The sequence below is a fragment of the Orbicella franksi genome, chromosome 6 (genome assembly GCF_964199315.1).
Source record: "Orbicella franksi chromosome 6, jaOrbFran1.1, whole genome shotgun sequence".
Classification (NCBI taxonomy): domain Eukaryota; kingdom Metazoa; phylum Cnidaria; class Anthozoa; order Scleractinia; family Merulinidae; genus Orbicella; species Orbicella franksi.
Genome location: NC_138150.1, coordinates 4,205,189 through 4,219,060, shown reverse-complemented (window position 1 = coordinate 4,219,060; position 13,872 = coordinate 4,205,189). Strand labels below are relative to the sequence as shown.

Sequence of the window (13,872 nt, the reverse complement as noted above, 5' to 3'; positions counted from 1 at the left end):
TACTTGTGCACCTCTATGTGACCTGCAAGGATTGTTTTGAAACGTGAAAAGTTCTTACCATGGAACAAGAACAGTCCTACCAAGAGGCTCATGAAACTAGCCCGTATGCAATACTGTTTATCTTCACGTCATGTACTATTGGAGGTAAGCTTCGAGTTCTTGTTTTTATGCGTGGTAACGTTATCACTAAATTGGTTTATTGCTTCGATAGTCAAGCTGGAGCTTATCGCTTTCTTGGCATTTCTTTTTCAGCTATTGTTCGGCAATTGATGAAAGGATGGCCAATACCTTATACAGTAGTTTTAATTGTTCTCGGACTTTGTTTTGGAGCAATATCAGGCGCGGTCCCAGAACTACAAAAGTAAGTTCTTAAAAAGTTGAATTGCTGTTGTTTTATCGAGAAACTTTACTGATTACAGCTGTCTTACATGAGTATTATATAAAATCACTCGCATAAATTTGGTAAAGATTTAACCTTAATTCTAGGGGCGTAATTTCATTTTTCAAATCGATCGATTTCTTCGGTGAAAATGAAAATAAAAAGGGAAGGTCACGTCATCTTTAAAGTCAGGGAATTACTTTTCTGTAAGAGGAAAGTCAGGAAATTGTATTTCAAAATTATTGCGAGTTTTAATAATGAGTGACAGTGTAAAGCTTACTACTACCAACTTAGCTTTGTTAAAGAAGCTATTTTTCTGCAAAATTGTGCCACGTTCATTTGAACGATTTTATTGTGGTCAGTGAGAATCGTTTCCTGGTTTGTGAAATTCAATAAAAGTCATATAATTTTTTTTCATTGATGGTAACCTTTACTTGACTATGTTTATATTCAATTTTAAAACTGATAAAGAAATCTACTGACCTGTTTGTTTGTTTCCCTCTGCCTTGGCTTTATTATCATCAAAACGTTCTGGGGTGGTCAAAGATTCTTTATTTGGCCTTTCCATAAATATCACGTAAAATCCCCCTAAATGTCTTCAGGGCAATTCTCAAAAAATCTTCTAACTATCACAAAAGATTGTATCGATATCTCGAGAAAACCGCGAAACATCTCTTATTTTGTGGTATAAATACACCGATTTTGAAACACTTATGCCAAAATTCTCAAAGTTTTCTTCCAGTTGTAAGAGTTGAGGAAGATTGAAGATTCAGGCACTTCGATGTTACCAGCATCCGCCATTTTGAAAACTTGCCGCTTTCGCGCTATGAATGTTTCCAAATAGCCTAAATTTTCTAAATATCTTAATATTTTGTTAATTAAATATCTCGGACACCTCTAAATATCCCACAAAATATCCGGATATTCGTGGAAAGGCCTATTCTTTCACTATTTTAAAGGTACACATCAATTTCAAGCCAGAACCCCCACCTCATATTGACCACCTTCTTGCCAGTTCTCCTGTTTGAATCAGCTTTTGCCATGGATGTTCATATCTTTTACAAGATGTTCTGGCAGGTTGTCTTGCTTGCTGTGTTTGGTTTAGCAGTAGCTACAGCGCTCTCGGGCATCATGGCCAAGATGGTGTTTGTTGACTACCATTGGACCTGGTTTGAGGCCTTGCTGTTTGGATCTATAGTTAGCGCTACAGATCCTGTGGCTGTAGTAGCCTTGCTGAATGACCTGGGTGAGTCTATAGGATTATGTATTAGTCAAGGGTGGTTTTCAATTGAGTGTCGTGAAACCAAACCTAAACCAATTGCTTACCAATTAGACTACTCAGCCATCTCAAACCGTAGTAAAACCAAAATCGAAGTCAGAGTAATTACCTGATTACTTTTCACACTCAATTGAAAACCCGTCTAAGACGGAAAAGTACATAGCATAAAGCCAATGAACAGAGAAAAAAAGTAAAAGTAGAGTAAATATGGTATCATAAGAGTTGTCCTGTACACCCAGAAAAATTGGGAAGCGGTTATGACCAAAATCTACGATCTACCCAACACTATTTATGACCCGACCAAGAATTCGATACCCTATTTATGGCCATTGCGGCTGGCACAGTTGCCCTAAACATAATTTATGACGGGCTTTTGGTGATGGTCTTATCGATAATGATGAAAAGGTAGCTTCTTCTTGAAAAGCATACCCATTCAATACTAGAGTGCAAAAACCATACCCTATTTGTGACCAAAATGGCCAAAATCGATACCCTATTTTTGAGCAAAACGGCTGACAAACCACACCCTTTGGGGCTGCACATACCTATATAGCCCACATAGGAGAGTACCCCCCCCCCCCCACCCCGATCCAATTTACAGCTGTATAAAGTCTAATTCATGAAACTGAATTTTAACTTTGTAAATGTTAAAAGGAACCAGCAAACAGCTTTCTACTATCATCGAAGGTGAATCGTTATTAAACGATGGAATGGCGATTGTGTTGTACAAGATATTTTTTAACCTGGCATTTAAATCGATGACTGGTAAGTAACTGTAAAATCTGTTGGTCAGTCGACGTTTGCCCAAGAGTGTCAATCATTGTAAAATGATAAAACATACAGTCCATAGAAATTAAGGTAATGATATTATCATTAAATCATGTAACAAGCTAATCATCCTACCTAAACAAATGCTACTATCTAGCAAAAGATGAAATACCTCATGGTGAGAAGGAAGAGAATTTATATGTTGAATTCCAAAGCCGTCAAAAGGAGGATGTGCATACCTTGCTTTTTAGAGACATTTTCTGCTGAAACCGAGCACTCCAGTTTGTTACCATTAAAGAAACATCATAAAATGTACTTGTTGTAATGAGACGACCTGGTTTTAAAAGTACTGTTTTTCGTTGGGACATGGTTGTGCCGTAGTTGGTCTCTCATCTACTCTTTTTCATTTTAGCTACAGAAATCGGACTCTATTTTCCACGTGTAGCTCTTGGCGGATTCTTTTTCGGTCTTGTCGCTGGAAGGGTTACAGTGTTTTGGCTGCAGCATGTGTTTAATGATGCCCTGGTAGAAATTACCATCACTTTAGCTAGTACCTACTTGACATTTTACATTGGAGAAGAGGTCCTAGGAATATCTGGTGTGATTGCTGTCGTTATGTTAGGAATAGAAATCAACGCGCTAAAAACAAGCATCAGTCCCGAAGTCGAGGTGTTCTTGCACAGGTAATTTAGCATAGTCTATCCATCAAAACGTATTTCATAGTTGCGTTCTTTATTTATGATTTTACTTATAATCTCTAATAAATAAATTACAATATTTAGAGAGGAAGCCACATTGACCTAAGCTTGTCCTCTATGCTGGTCGAACTGGAATCCGGAGATGTTGGTTTTTGTGGAGGGAGGAAAGTCGGGGAACCTGGAGAAAAACCCTCGGAATAAGGCGAGAACCAACAACAAACTCAATTCATATATGACACCGGCCAGGAATCAAACCCGGGCCACATTGGTGGGAGGCGAGCGCTCTCACCACTGAGGCATCGCTGCTCACCAAATAAAATCATTTCTAATGATCGGCGAAGAATTGTAAAATTTAATCATTTAATTTTAGGTTCTGGGAGATGCTGGCGTACCTGGCAAACACACTTATTTTTATCATGGTTGGTGTCGTGATCATGGAAAAGGCACTCAATAGTTTGAACGAATACGATTTATTTCTCCTGGTGGTGGATTACTTTGGCATAACTGTGATAAGGTTAGCTCATCCTCTATTGGGTTTGTGCAAAACGTACTGCAGATATTTCAGAGGGCTGGTATCAAACTAATGCTATGCTTATTAAAGAGTTGTTTGTCTTCCTTTTCCAGGGGCTTAGTTATGATGACATTCAGCCCCATTCTGATGCGTATCGGATACGGTCTTTCATGGCAGAGTGCTGTAGTGGCGGCCTGGGGTGGACTGCGAGGCGCTGTGGGCCTGGCTCTAGCATTGCAGGTGTATATTGATCAACCTCTGATTGGAGGAAAGGTATAGTTCTCACACATGTACTAGGCGTGGATAGCTTTCTAACTGCGGTGTTGGCGTTTTGTACGGAGTACCTAACACACGATGTAACATGATTTTGAGAGAGTGTGAACGCTTAGCATTGTGCGCAATCTTACGGAAGAAAAAAGTGCTTTCTATGACATTGCGCGCATTATACGACTACGAGCCACTTTTCTACCTTTTGATTATCAAATTCTAATCAAAGCGCAACTAGTTCGTATTTTTGACTAATTTTGTTAATCTGGTGAGCAAAACCACTAAACCGCTAAAGCTAAGTTTTCTTGGTTTCTCCTTCTGGCTATCGTCCCCGTTTTGTTCTTTTGATTATAAACAACAGAACTTACTTGTCATTTCAGCGATATAACTTGGAAATGTTGGCCAGGTCCACTGGAATGCAACTTTTTTTCCAGGTCTTGAGCTTTTTCTCTTGGTATATTTAGAGGCATTAAGACTAAAAGACTGACGTTGGGAAGTAATTAACTATCTTTCAGGTTTTGGCGCACACGGCTGGCATTGTCATGTGCACTCTTCTCGTTAATGCTACAACGATGAAGAAACTGCTGGAGAAACTCGGAATGAGTGATATATCAGACGCCAAGAAAATTGCCATGGCTAATGCCGTGAGACAAATCCAAGAAAGCAATCAACGCACCCTTACAATGCTGAGGGCTGACCGCTTCCTCGCTGACGCAGACTGGGATATAGCTGAGCGGGACTGTGAGATGCATAATCCTTACATGCATGTAGAGGGGGAGGTAAGAAGTTTCCTGATAAATTTTAATTAAGAAAGATCACAGTTTATTGCCGGCTGCATTTTTGCAATGGTTATTCTTCTTGTTCTCTCAGCATGAAGAAGAGACCCCACTATTGGTTCGTCTTAGCACATGCCCAAATTGTGAAAGCAGCGTGCCCAATGAACCTTCGCCCAAAGAATTCGCCGAGATGACAAACGACGGTAGAGTACGTTTAATCAAAGCTCTTAAGGTCAGTTACTGGAAGCAGTTTGAACATGGAATGCTATCCCGCGAAGCTGTACAGGCCTTGATCAACCTAGCTGACACTGCCATGGACGAGGAAGAGGGGTACAAACAGAGCTTTTCTTTCTTTTCGAACTTGACCTAACGGCAATGACCGTAACTAACAGAAAGAAATCAAACAATTAAAACCCAAAGGAAATAAATCAATCATTCAGTAGTTAAAAGCTAATTAATTGATCCGAAGAGGTAAATAAAACAAAAACAAAATTTAAGGTTTCCGGGACCAGGATTCGAACCTGGGTTACTGCGGCCACAACGCAGGGTCCTAACCACTAGACGATCACCGCCATTGACAGATGGTGAATGAAACTTTTAGAATTTAAAGCAAATAGTAAGAGTGTTTTCACGTGACATCACGGCAGTCACATAGGGGTACCAAAACGATCCTGTGCTGCCGAACTCTTCTCTTATGAAAACACTTTCCAATAAATTTTGTAGCTTTTCTTTGATGATTTAGATGAGTTGTTTTTTCTTTCTTTTTCCTTTACAATTAAATCGTAGGTTTGCAGATAAATTAACTTATCAGGACTTTATTCTCTTGTATAAAATTTATTAGCTTTTTCTAATAACAGGAAATTATTAAGGTTAAGTGGACTCATGGTTTGCTGCTACTAACTTAAGTCCAAGCAAGAGACTATGATGACAGTCTCTTAGCCCAAGTTAATAAACTTGTGTCTGTTACCCCAAACGCGGTTGACAGTTTACACTCTTTACAGTTAATGTGAAGGCAAAGAATTATTTCATATGCCCTGGAATAACACTGCCTGTCCAACAAAGGAACATTTCATTCTTGTTTCTTAATTTCAACTGCATGTTATTTCTTTTTCTGTTACAGTTTCATCGAGATGAGTGACTTGCAACCCTACTGGAGAGTTCCACCTTATCTACAGAAACTTGTATGTGTCCTCTAAAACCGACAGAGCCCGATTGGTTACTTTGAATTGATTTTGCTGTTAGTGACTGAAAACCCACAAAACATAAACCTAGCACTGAAATAAATGAAGGAATGTAAAAGAAATGTAACCAAAAAAACCTATAACAACAGCAACAACCTTTCTTTACCTCTATACTAACTAGAAAAGTAAGTAAAATGAGAAGGGATTGCGTAAAATGTTAGGCGTATCCTTGTTTGCAAGTGTACACGTGAAAACAAAGAAACAACTCTTTCAATATTATCAATTATTTCTACTATTTTCATTCCTCTTAGAAAGATAAATTGGAACAGCTGAAGCAGACCAAACCGACAGAACGCATACCGCCACCAAATAACAAGATTCTTTCCTTCATGTACGATGTGGCTGCACACGTTGTCTTTGATGTGGTTATTAACACCTTGATCATCATCAACATGGTACCTATTGTCCTGGAGCTGGCATCAGATGACGATGCTCCGTACATGACGATCTTGAACAACATCAATTACGTATACTGTGCCATTTATGTCACTGAAGCATTGTGGAAGGTCTGTGACGTCTTTTTGTCGTTTTTGTTATACTTGACTTGGATGTTTTACAGCGTGGGAGTATAGCTGCTTTCTGTTTAAGTGAGTGTCGTACGAAACGTCCGCGAGGCCAGTTAAAATGGCCAATCACAACAGACTTAAAGAACACAGTGAGCCAATGAGAATCTTAATTTTGACCGGTCAATTTTCTTTTCGCTTCTTTTATTCCTGCTGCTCATAAATTTCTCTAGGTTCCAGTCTGGTTAAAATCTGCGATGTAATTCGCTGTATGTTAAATTATGTTTGTGAAGCTCATGTCCATTAGTAACTGATTTCAAGATTTTCTCAGTTATGAGAATTTTGCGTTTGTTTTGGTTCTCTGACAGGCTTTGGCATTCCGGCGGTACTACTTTAAGGACAACTGGAACCTGCTCGACTTGTTTATAGTTGCCTTGTCCATTATCGACATCGTTTTAGACCAGGCGGCCGATAACGCCACAGGGAGTTTTTCTCCATCTATTCTTAAGGTGGCCAAAGTCTTTAGAGTGCTTAGAATGGGTCGTTTGCTGAGACTTTTCAAGGTACGTGATTATGCTAAATGTTCATAATTACCTCGTTCCACTCTGACCATTTTCATCTGTTGAAATATATAATGGGATGAAAATTGACAACCGTGACGAGTGGCACATAACAACTAGATATTAATTTTAACAAGCCTTCTAACCTAAGCTAACGGCAATGACAATAACAAACAGAAATTAATCAAACAAACTTTTAAAAAACAAAAGGAAATAAATCCATTATGCAGTATTTAATAGCTATTAAACTAATTGGACAAAAAAGTAAATAAAAACAAAAAGAAAATAAAAGGTTGCCGGGACCAGGATTCGAACCTGGGTTACTGCGGCCACAACGCAGGGTCCTCACCACTAGACGATCGCGGCAATTGACGGGTGGTTAATGAAACTTTTAAAATTTAAAGCAAGTAGTAAGAGTGTTTTCACGTGACGTCACGGCAGCCATATTGGTGTTCCAAAACGATCCTGTGGGTGCTGAACTCTTTTCTTATGTAAACACTTTCTTTTTTTTTTCCAATAAATTTTGTACAGCAGCTGACCATCTGAGCGAAAACGCGCAATAGCCAATGATTACCTGCTCGTTAAGTGAAGACCAGTTATAAAAAGAAAGCAGCCACAAAATATCGCCTCTCGATTTTTCCCATTCGGATGACAAGCCCTTTCAGTGAGAAACCAATCAAAATGAAATACACCTGGATAGGCAACACTAAAAGGGCACTCTTTACCCAAGTAATAACAGTGTTTTCATTGTACAATTATTTCTTCTTATATTGTTATAGGAGTTTAACCATAGAACTTAACCTTCGGAAAATAGTTATTAGTAATAGCTGTTATTTTCTTTCCTTTCCGCAGACTCTTCTTCCAAAACTGATAGACGTAGTGAACAACATCATCAACCGGCAGTTAAGCTTTGGCTATGATGTTGGCAAAGGTTATATCATTGCTGAAGAAGAAATCATTAAGCTGATTGATCATATGGTGGTAGACAAAAGGATCGCAAAGGATTTAAAGCAAAGATCTGAAAGAAACCGATTGGATGTTGTTAAAAGCCTGGGTAACTGTGATGGGCTTTGTTTAACTGTCGTTTTTATACTTGCCCGATTTTTGTTAAAATAGTAATACTCATTTTGTGGAACGTCACTTTTAAAGATTTACGTAATCACAAAGTTAGTTGCCTATTGTATTGAGGCACCCTCAACGAAGAACTTAGAAAGGAAGGAACCTAAGCGTCTTTTACTGGGCTTGTAGAGTAGCCTGTGAATTTACGCAAACAGATTTGTAAGTGTTTTGAGCGACGTGAAACAACCACCTTGCAATGGTCCGTTATAGCGTCCGTAGGCTTCCAGTAGCCCATAAGGAGGGCGGATTTCAAGGGACATAAATTACTGCATTCTCATTTCACGTGTTCTAAGTGGTACACACACTAATTCTATTTCTTACGACCGCCTCTCAATTGGTACTTTGAAATAATATTGTCGTGGTTTCTTCTAAGCTCCACTTTGGATATCATAGTTACATGCAAACACGCGCCTTAGCTTACTTTTTGTTTTTTTACAGGTATGCTGCAACGTGAACACCCAGGCATTGCAATCTCCGTTAAAACCCGGCAGGCAATTCGCACCATTCTGAACAACGCTCGTGACGTCATTCACGAACTCAAGGGTGGTGGATTGTTAGATGAAGCTGAGGCAGGAAAACTTGAATCGGTAAAACATGGCTTGCCTTGCTTACATAACACGGAGATCTCGTGACCTTTGTAGTCCTACAAAGAGACTTTATACCTCATGCCCATGCAATAGCCATCTGTTTTAGTTGGCAGTTGATATTTTTTCAGGACACAAATAAGCTGTTTTAGGGCTCGTGTTTACTCCTTACCTACGTTTTGACTCTTTTCGATACTTAGCCAAGCGTGTATCTCAATAAAAAGTAGGTTACGAATGAGATATTCACAGCGTACCTCTCGAAAGAATTGTAAACTAACTTTTGTATTTAAAACACAGATTGTTGAAGTAAAAATGAAGCGGCAGCTTAGTGCTCCAGCCTCCATTCCGCCTCAAAAGCCCATGGAGTTGCTCCGTAATGTGGTGTGGTTAGAGGGAATGCCACCAGAGGCGGTCGACTTCGTAACTTCTGCTGCTCGTATCAAGAGGTTTGATGCTGGGGATACTATAACAAGACAGGGTGAAGAATTGACGGGAATATACTTGATTGTTTCAGGAATGGTTAAGGTATCTAGCATCAAACACTTGTCAAGAACTTTAGCAATGGCTAATGGTTGAGCGTGTAATATAACTCTACGTTATTTGAGTTGCATAACCAGTTATAATAGAATGAAAATGTCATCTTCTCTTAGATTACTATAAGAACCTCTCCCCACCCAGAAATAAAATAGGCGCTGGTAAATTGTTAGCCGACTGGTCTGAAAAAATAAAAGCTGAGGGTACCTACGACCGACATCACGGCATGTGGTGGCCAAACCATACAATCCTACATAGCAGGAGTAGCTTTACTCCAAGTATAATTCAAGTAAAATTCAACACCATTGACAAGGTGTCTATTTGGGACTAATGGATGAATTCTAGGTCGTTGACCTTAATTTATTATGTAACAGGCGTAGTCACTCCAGGAAACCACTAAGACACTACATGTACAGGTTAATTTGACTCTGTAAACAAAGTCTTCTGTTGTCCATAAAATTTCCAACTTAGAATTTATAATGACTGGTCTGTGTTGATATCAGCAAATTAAAAGCGAAAATTTTTTATTACCTAATATATTAATTTTTATACCTTTATCTTTCCAGTGATTGCGTAATCACTTGTAGTACTTTCACTCCCAGATACTGACATTAAAAATAATGGAACAAAAATAAACCTAAACCCACAAAACGCGCTGCAAACCTATTTTTTTCAGACGGCTACAGCTTTTTTTTTGTTGTTGCAGATGATCGGTGTATCAGTGGCAAAGAAAAGTTACATGGACGGTGAGGAACCCGAAGTAGGAGAGATGATAGTCACTACTGATTACATTTCTGCCGGCAACCTGATTGGTGAGATGGGCCTTCTCACTTCGGCTAGAAGAAACTCCTCCTGCACCTGCGAGTCCGCAGTCCAGGTATTAATTTTCCCTGATAACACCGATGTTTTACTTTTCAAACCTGATTTTATCAGTTAGGTTAGAACCGAACGGTAAAAGTGTAACTGAAAAGGAAGCGTTTAAGCGCTTGATAATACGAAACTACTCTTGAACTGCAACTGCCCAATAGGTATCCCGAGTCCTGTATAATCCTGCTGTTAATTTGGCCGTCAAGCTTCGAGAGTGAAAATACAGTGATTAGCCTATATCACTTTGTGGTAGTTAACGTAATGGTTCTTCATTTATATGATACATTCATGCCTTGAGGATTCTTGAAACGATGTTAGTAATTTTGGTGTATTTTGGGGGGTCTTAGAAGTTGACTTTAGCTTTGAAAACTCAACTTGTTGTTGGATTTCCCATTAAGGCCTATTATATCACAGCAGAAGATATGAACGAAGCCATGAGACGCTACCCAGATCTCGTAGACCGTCTATGGAGAGTTTGTGGCGTCAGAATTGCCGTGCCACTTCTCCTGGATGTACCCAATTACTACAACTGGACCAAGGACAAGATCAGTATCATGTGCGAACGATCGTTCATTGCCACTCTTCCTAAGGGCCCCAATGCTATCTTCAAAGCTAATGAACAAATGAAAGAGGTATATGACATCTTAATCACGAAATACAGTTTAGAGTTTACGACAGTAGCCCACATAGTGTATTTATTACTGATAAGTAGGTGCAACAGATATACGTGAACTAATATAAAGGCCAGGGATACTTTAGAACATGCTGTGATCAGAGCTAATGAACCTTGATGAAAGCAGTATATTAGAGTTTAGACTGGTTGTTTTCAATTGACAGCGGACAGACATATAGGCTCATTTTGCCTTCCTCCATGATGAGTTAAAAACTGCTTTAACCAATCGCAGCGAAATGTATGGTCACTAATCATCCTTTCCAATCTTTTTGCTTAAAGATTATCCTTATCCAAGGTAAGGTTACGGATCTCGAAAGCAGAGAAATCTACGATGGACCGTGCGTACTGCCGAGGAATTACCGAGCATTTAAATTGCATTACGATGTTGACGAGCCCAAAATTTTAGTGATCGTTCGTTCGCATGAAAGTGCGATGCCCGATGACCCAGAGGACAATCCATCAGCGTTGGACCTTGTAGGTGAGATATGCGAAGTAGCCATTGAGATGAAGGGTAGCAGCAAGTTGTAAAAATGCCGTTAAGTTTTCGTCCGATCAAGAACCAACATTGCCATTGCGAGTCTCGAGATATGCGTGCACCAACAATTACCGTGTAGTTCTAAAACCGTGAGGTAAGCAAGTGGATGAAAAACTAAATTTACAAAAAAAGCTTTCACCCAGGATGATAATGGACCATGAAATATAGACGATCCTAGTATTCCAGCAATATTGTTAGCTCTCTATCGTACTGAAAGAACTCTATTTACAGCCGCACTCACACACGTAAAAGCATAAAATGACCAATATCTTTAGTAAAAGAAAGCTGCCCGCCAGAAAAGCATCTTTATTAAGGTTGGATCGTTAATTTTTCTCATTTTTAACTTCTGCCACACGTTCTCTTGTCATACAGGAATTCAATCAGGACCGTGGAGACGCGATAGTCACTCTTCGTTCTCGACTCGAGCTATGTCATTCGAAAAGTTCGCGGGAGGTACAGAAGCAGTGTTCAGAGGCAAGCGAAGAGTCACTCTGGGTGGCCGATCCATTACGAGTACTGACGAAAGTTACCGAAGGCTTGATCCCCTACCTGACAGATTGCAAGGTAGAAAGATAGTAGTATCACCGATTGCTGACGATGATAAAGGTAAGAGTGCTGACGAGAATTTTTCTTTTTGGGTCTTCTTTTTCGTCAGGAAGTCGTGTAATCTGTACTGTTAGTTTATTGCAAGTTATATCCTCCATTTGTTTGCTAGGTTTCTTTTAAAAGACACTTTCCAGTGTTCAGTTTATTCAACAGGGGCCCGATTCTCGAAAGCCCCGGAAACTTTTCGGGCCCGAAGAACCACTCTTAGCTAATCGGTATTGAAGGGGCAGTCTCACCAAGATTTAGTCCTACTTGAAAATCCAATTAAGGTGTTGGTATTAATTGGAAATCCACTAGAAGTTGCCTAACCTTGCTAAAATGCTCCGTTCTAGTCACGAAAGTTGTTTACAACTGTTGTGGCTACGGACGAGTAAGAAAGAAGTGGTCTAAAACTTAAAAACCTCGGCCCGACGTTTTCAAGTTTGACAATGTTACTTGGTGGAAAATCACTAAAAATCATTGATCTATTAGGGATTGAATTTATGCCTTTTTTTGTCGTGTTATTATTCTGTTGATCAGTGAGTGCACGTTTACAATTCTAGGATAGTTTGCACAAAACTTAGAAGACCTCTCGTGATACTGCCTCCAGAGAGGTGCATACGCCTGAATCTTCTTGTACGGAATGGTACCTCTGTTTATGTCAGAATATGTGAATAAAACAGCTCTGTAATCATAATCATGAGGTTTGAGATTTTGCTACGGCTTTCCGGGTGCGAAAACCTTTCGGGACCTTCGAGAAACGGGCCCCAGGGCCGACTTGTTCAAAGCCCGGTCAAGCTGACCCAGGGGTTAGCGAGACTTGTGCTTTGAGTTTTGTAACTTTTCGGTGAGGTTTTCTGTTTATATTGCTTGTCCTTCAGGTTTGAGTTTGAATACTTTCAGACTACACAAAAAATAAGCAGTGAAAAACATTTTTCGGCAAGAAAAACTAATACTTCGGTTAACTGTTAATCCTGGGTTAGCATTAGCCGCCTTTCCAACAAGCCGGCCCAGATGTATACAATAGATCAATTTTGCGAACTAGAGCTCTCAATCGAATTGTGTTGGAAATAAAAAAACAAAGTGAGGCAGTCTTCTAGACAGAAGGCAGGTCTTTGAGTTAATCTCAAACGGACTAAGCAGGAGGCGCAGTGGCCTCATGATTAGTGCGCTTATCTCCGGATCGAACGGTCCGGGTTCGAGCCCTGCCCCGGGCTAGTGTGCTGTGTTCTTGGGCAAGACACTTAACTCTCACAGTGCGTCTCTCCACCCGATTGTATAAATGGGTACTAGCATCCCATCGAGGTGGGAGTCGAAATACTCCTAGTCGCTTCATGCTACAGAAACAGGGACAAGATCAGGCCTGATGATCTAATCGGCTCGTATGCAGACTTGACCTACCGCTACCAAAGCGACTAAAATTCTACAAACTGTGTAATTCTCTTCTTTTCAGCAAGTTAACTCAATTCAAGCCTGGACCGGTTTACCTTGCGTGGAGTCATCAGTGTACAGTGAACTTATTGCTCGAAGATTTCTTGCAATAAGATGCAGATATTTCATTTGTGAACGCTTGATTCACTTTTCTTTTATTTCGCCGTCATCTTTACTATGCTGTTTTTCTGTATCTTATTTACCAACCATGCTGATAAGTGATTCACTAGGCAAAAACGCTACGGCTGTTTACTTGAAAGGAATAAAATTGCATCATTGTCTTTTTCCGATAACCGTATCACACTCTTTTACAGGATTATTTTTGTAATGTTAGTAAGCAAAATCGTGAGCACCATAGTATTGTAGTTACTATTGACAAGCATGTTGAAAAAACAAAACAAAACAAAAAAACGAGAAAAAAAGGAAAACAAAAAACAAAAAAAACAAAACACCGCGCCAAAATTTGCCGTGACCAGGATTCGAACCTGGGTTACTGCGGCCACAACGTAGTGTCCTAATCACTAGACGATCGAAGCTTAACGAAAGAAGGAGGTCAAATATA

At 39.7% G+C, this 13,872-nt stretch overlaps 1 protein-coding gene across 1 annotated transcript; it reads left to right on the top strand.

The window, feature by feature from the left end:
• Positions 1–200: 200 nt before the first annotated feature.
• On the top strand, positions 201–12,045 carry LOC145489154 (sperm-specific sodium:proton exchanger-like). The gene is made up of 18 exons (XM_081468072.1): positions 201–361; positions 1,339–1,625; positions 2,313–2,423; positions 2,839–3,109; positions 3,495–3,638; positions 3,749–3,908; positions 4,418–4,681; positions 4,773–5,008; positions 5,799–5,859; positions 6,171–6,425; positions 6,791–6,985; positions 7,835–8,036; positions 8,540–8,688; positions 8,983–9,210; positions 9,926–10,096; positions 10,485–10,718; positions 11,039–11,237; positions 11,667–12,045. Exons 1-18 carry the CDS (start codon positions 270–272, stop codon positions 11,972–11,974), a joined length of 3,567 nt encoding a protein of 1,188 aa, XP_081324198.1. The 5' UTR covers positions 201–269; the 3' UTR covers positions 11,975–12,045.
• The last annotated feature ends 1,827 nt before the right edge of the window (positions 12,046–13,872 follow it).

What these genes read in the sequence shown, in the direction of transcription:
- LOC145489154 (XM_081468072.1), top strand. Translation starts at nt 270, where the DNA reads ATGAAAGGATGGCCAATACCTTATACAGTAGTTTTAATTGTTCTCGGA. An exon ending in TCACTGAAGCATTGTGGAAG is followed by an intron (nt 6,426 to 6,790) that starts GTCTGTGACGTC and finishes GTTCTCTGACAG; the next exon opens with GCTTTGGCATTCCGGCGGTA. An exon ending in CTAATGAACAAATGAAAGAG is followed by an intron (nt 10,719 to 11,038) that starts GTATATGACATC and finishes TTTTGCTTAAAG; the next exon opens with ATTATCCTTATCCAAGGTAA.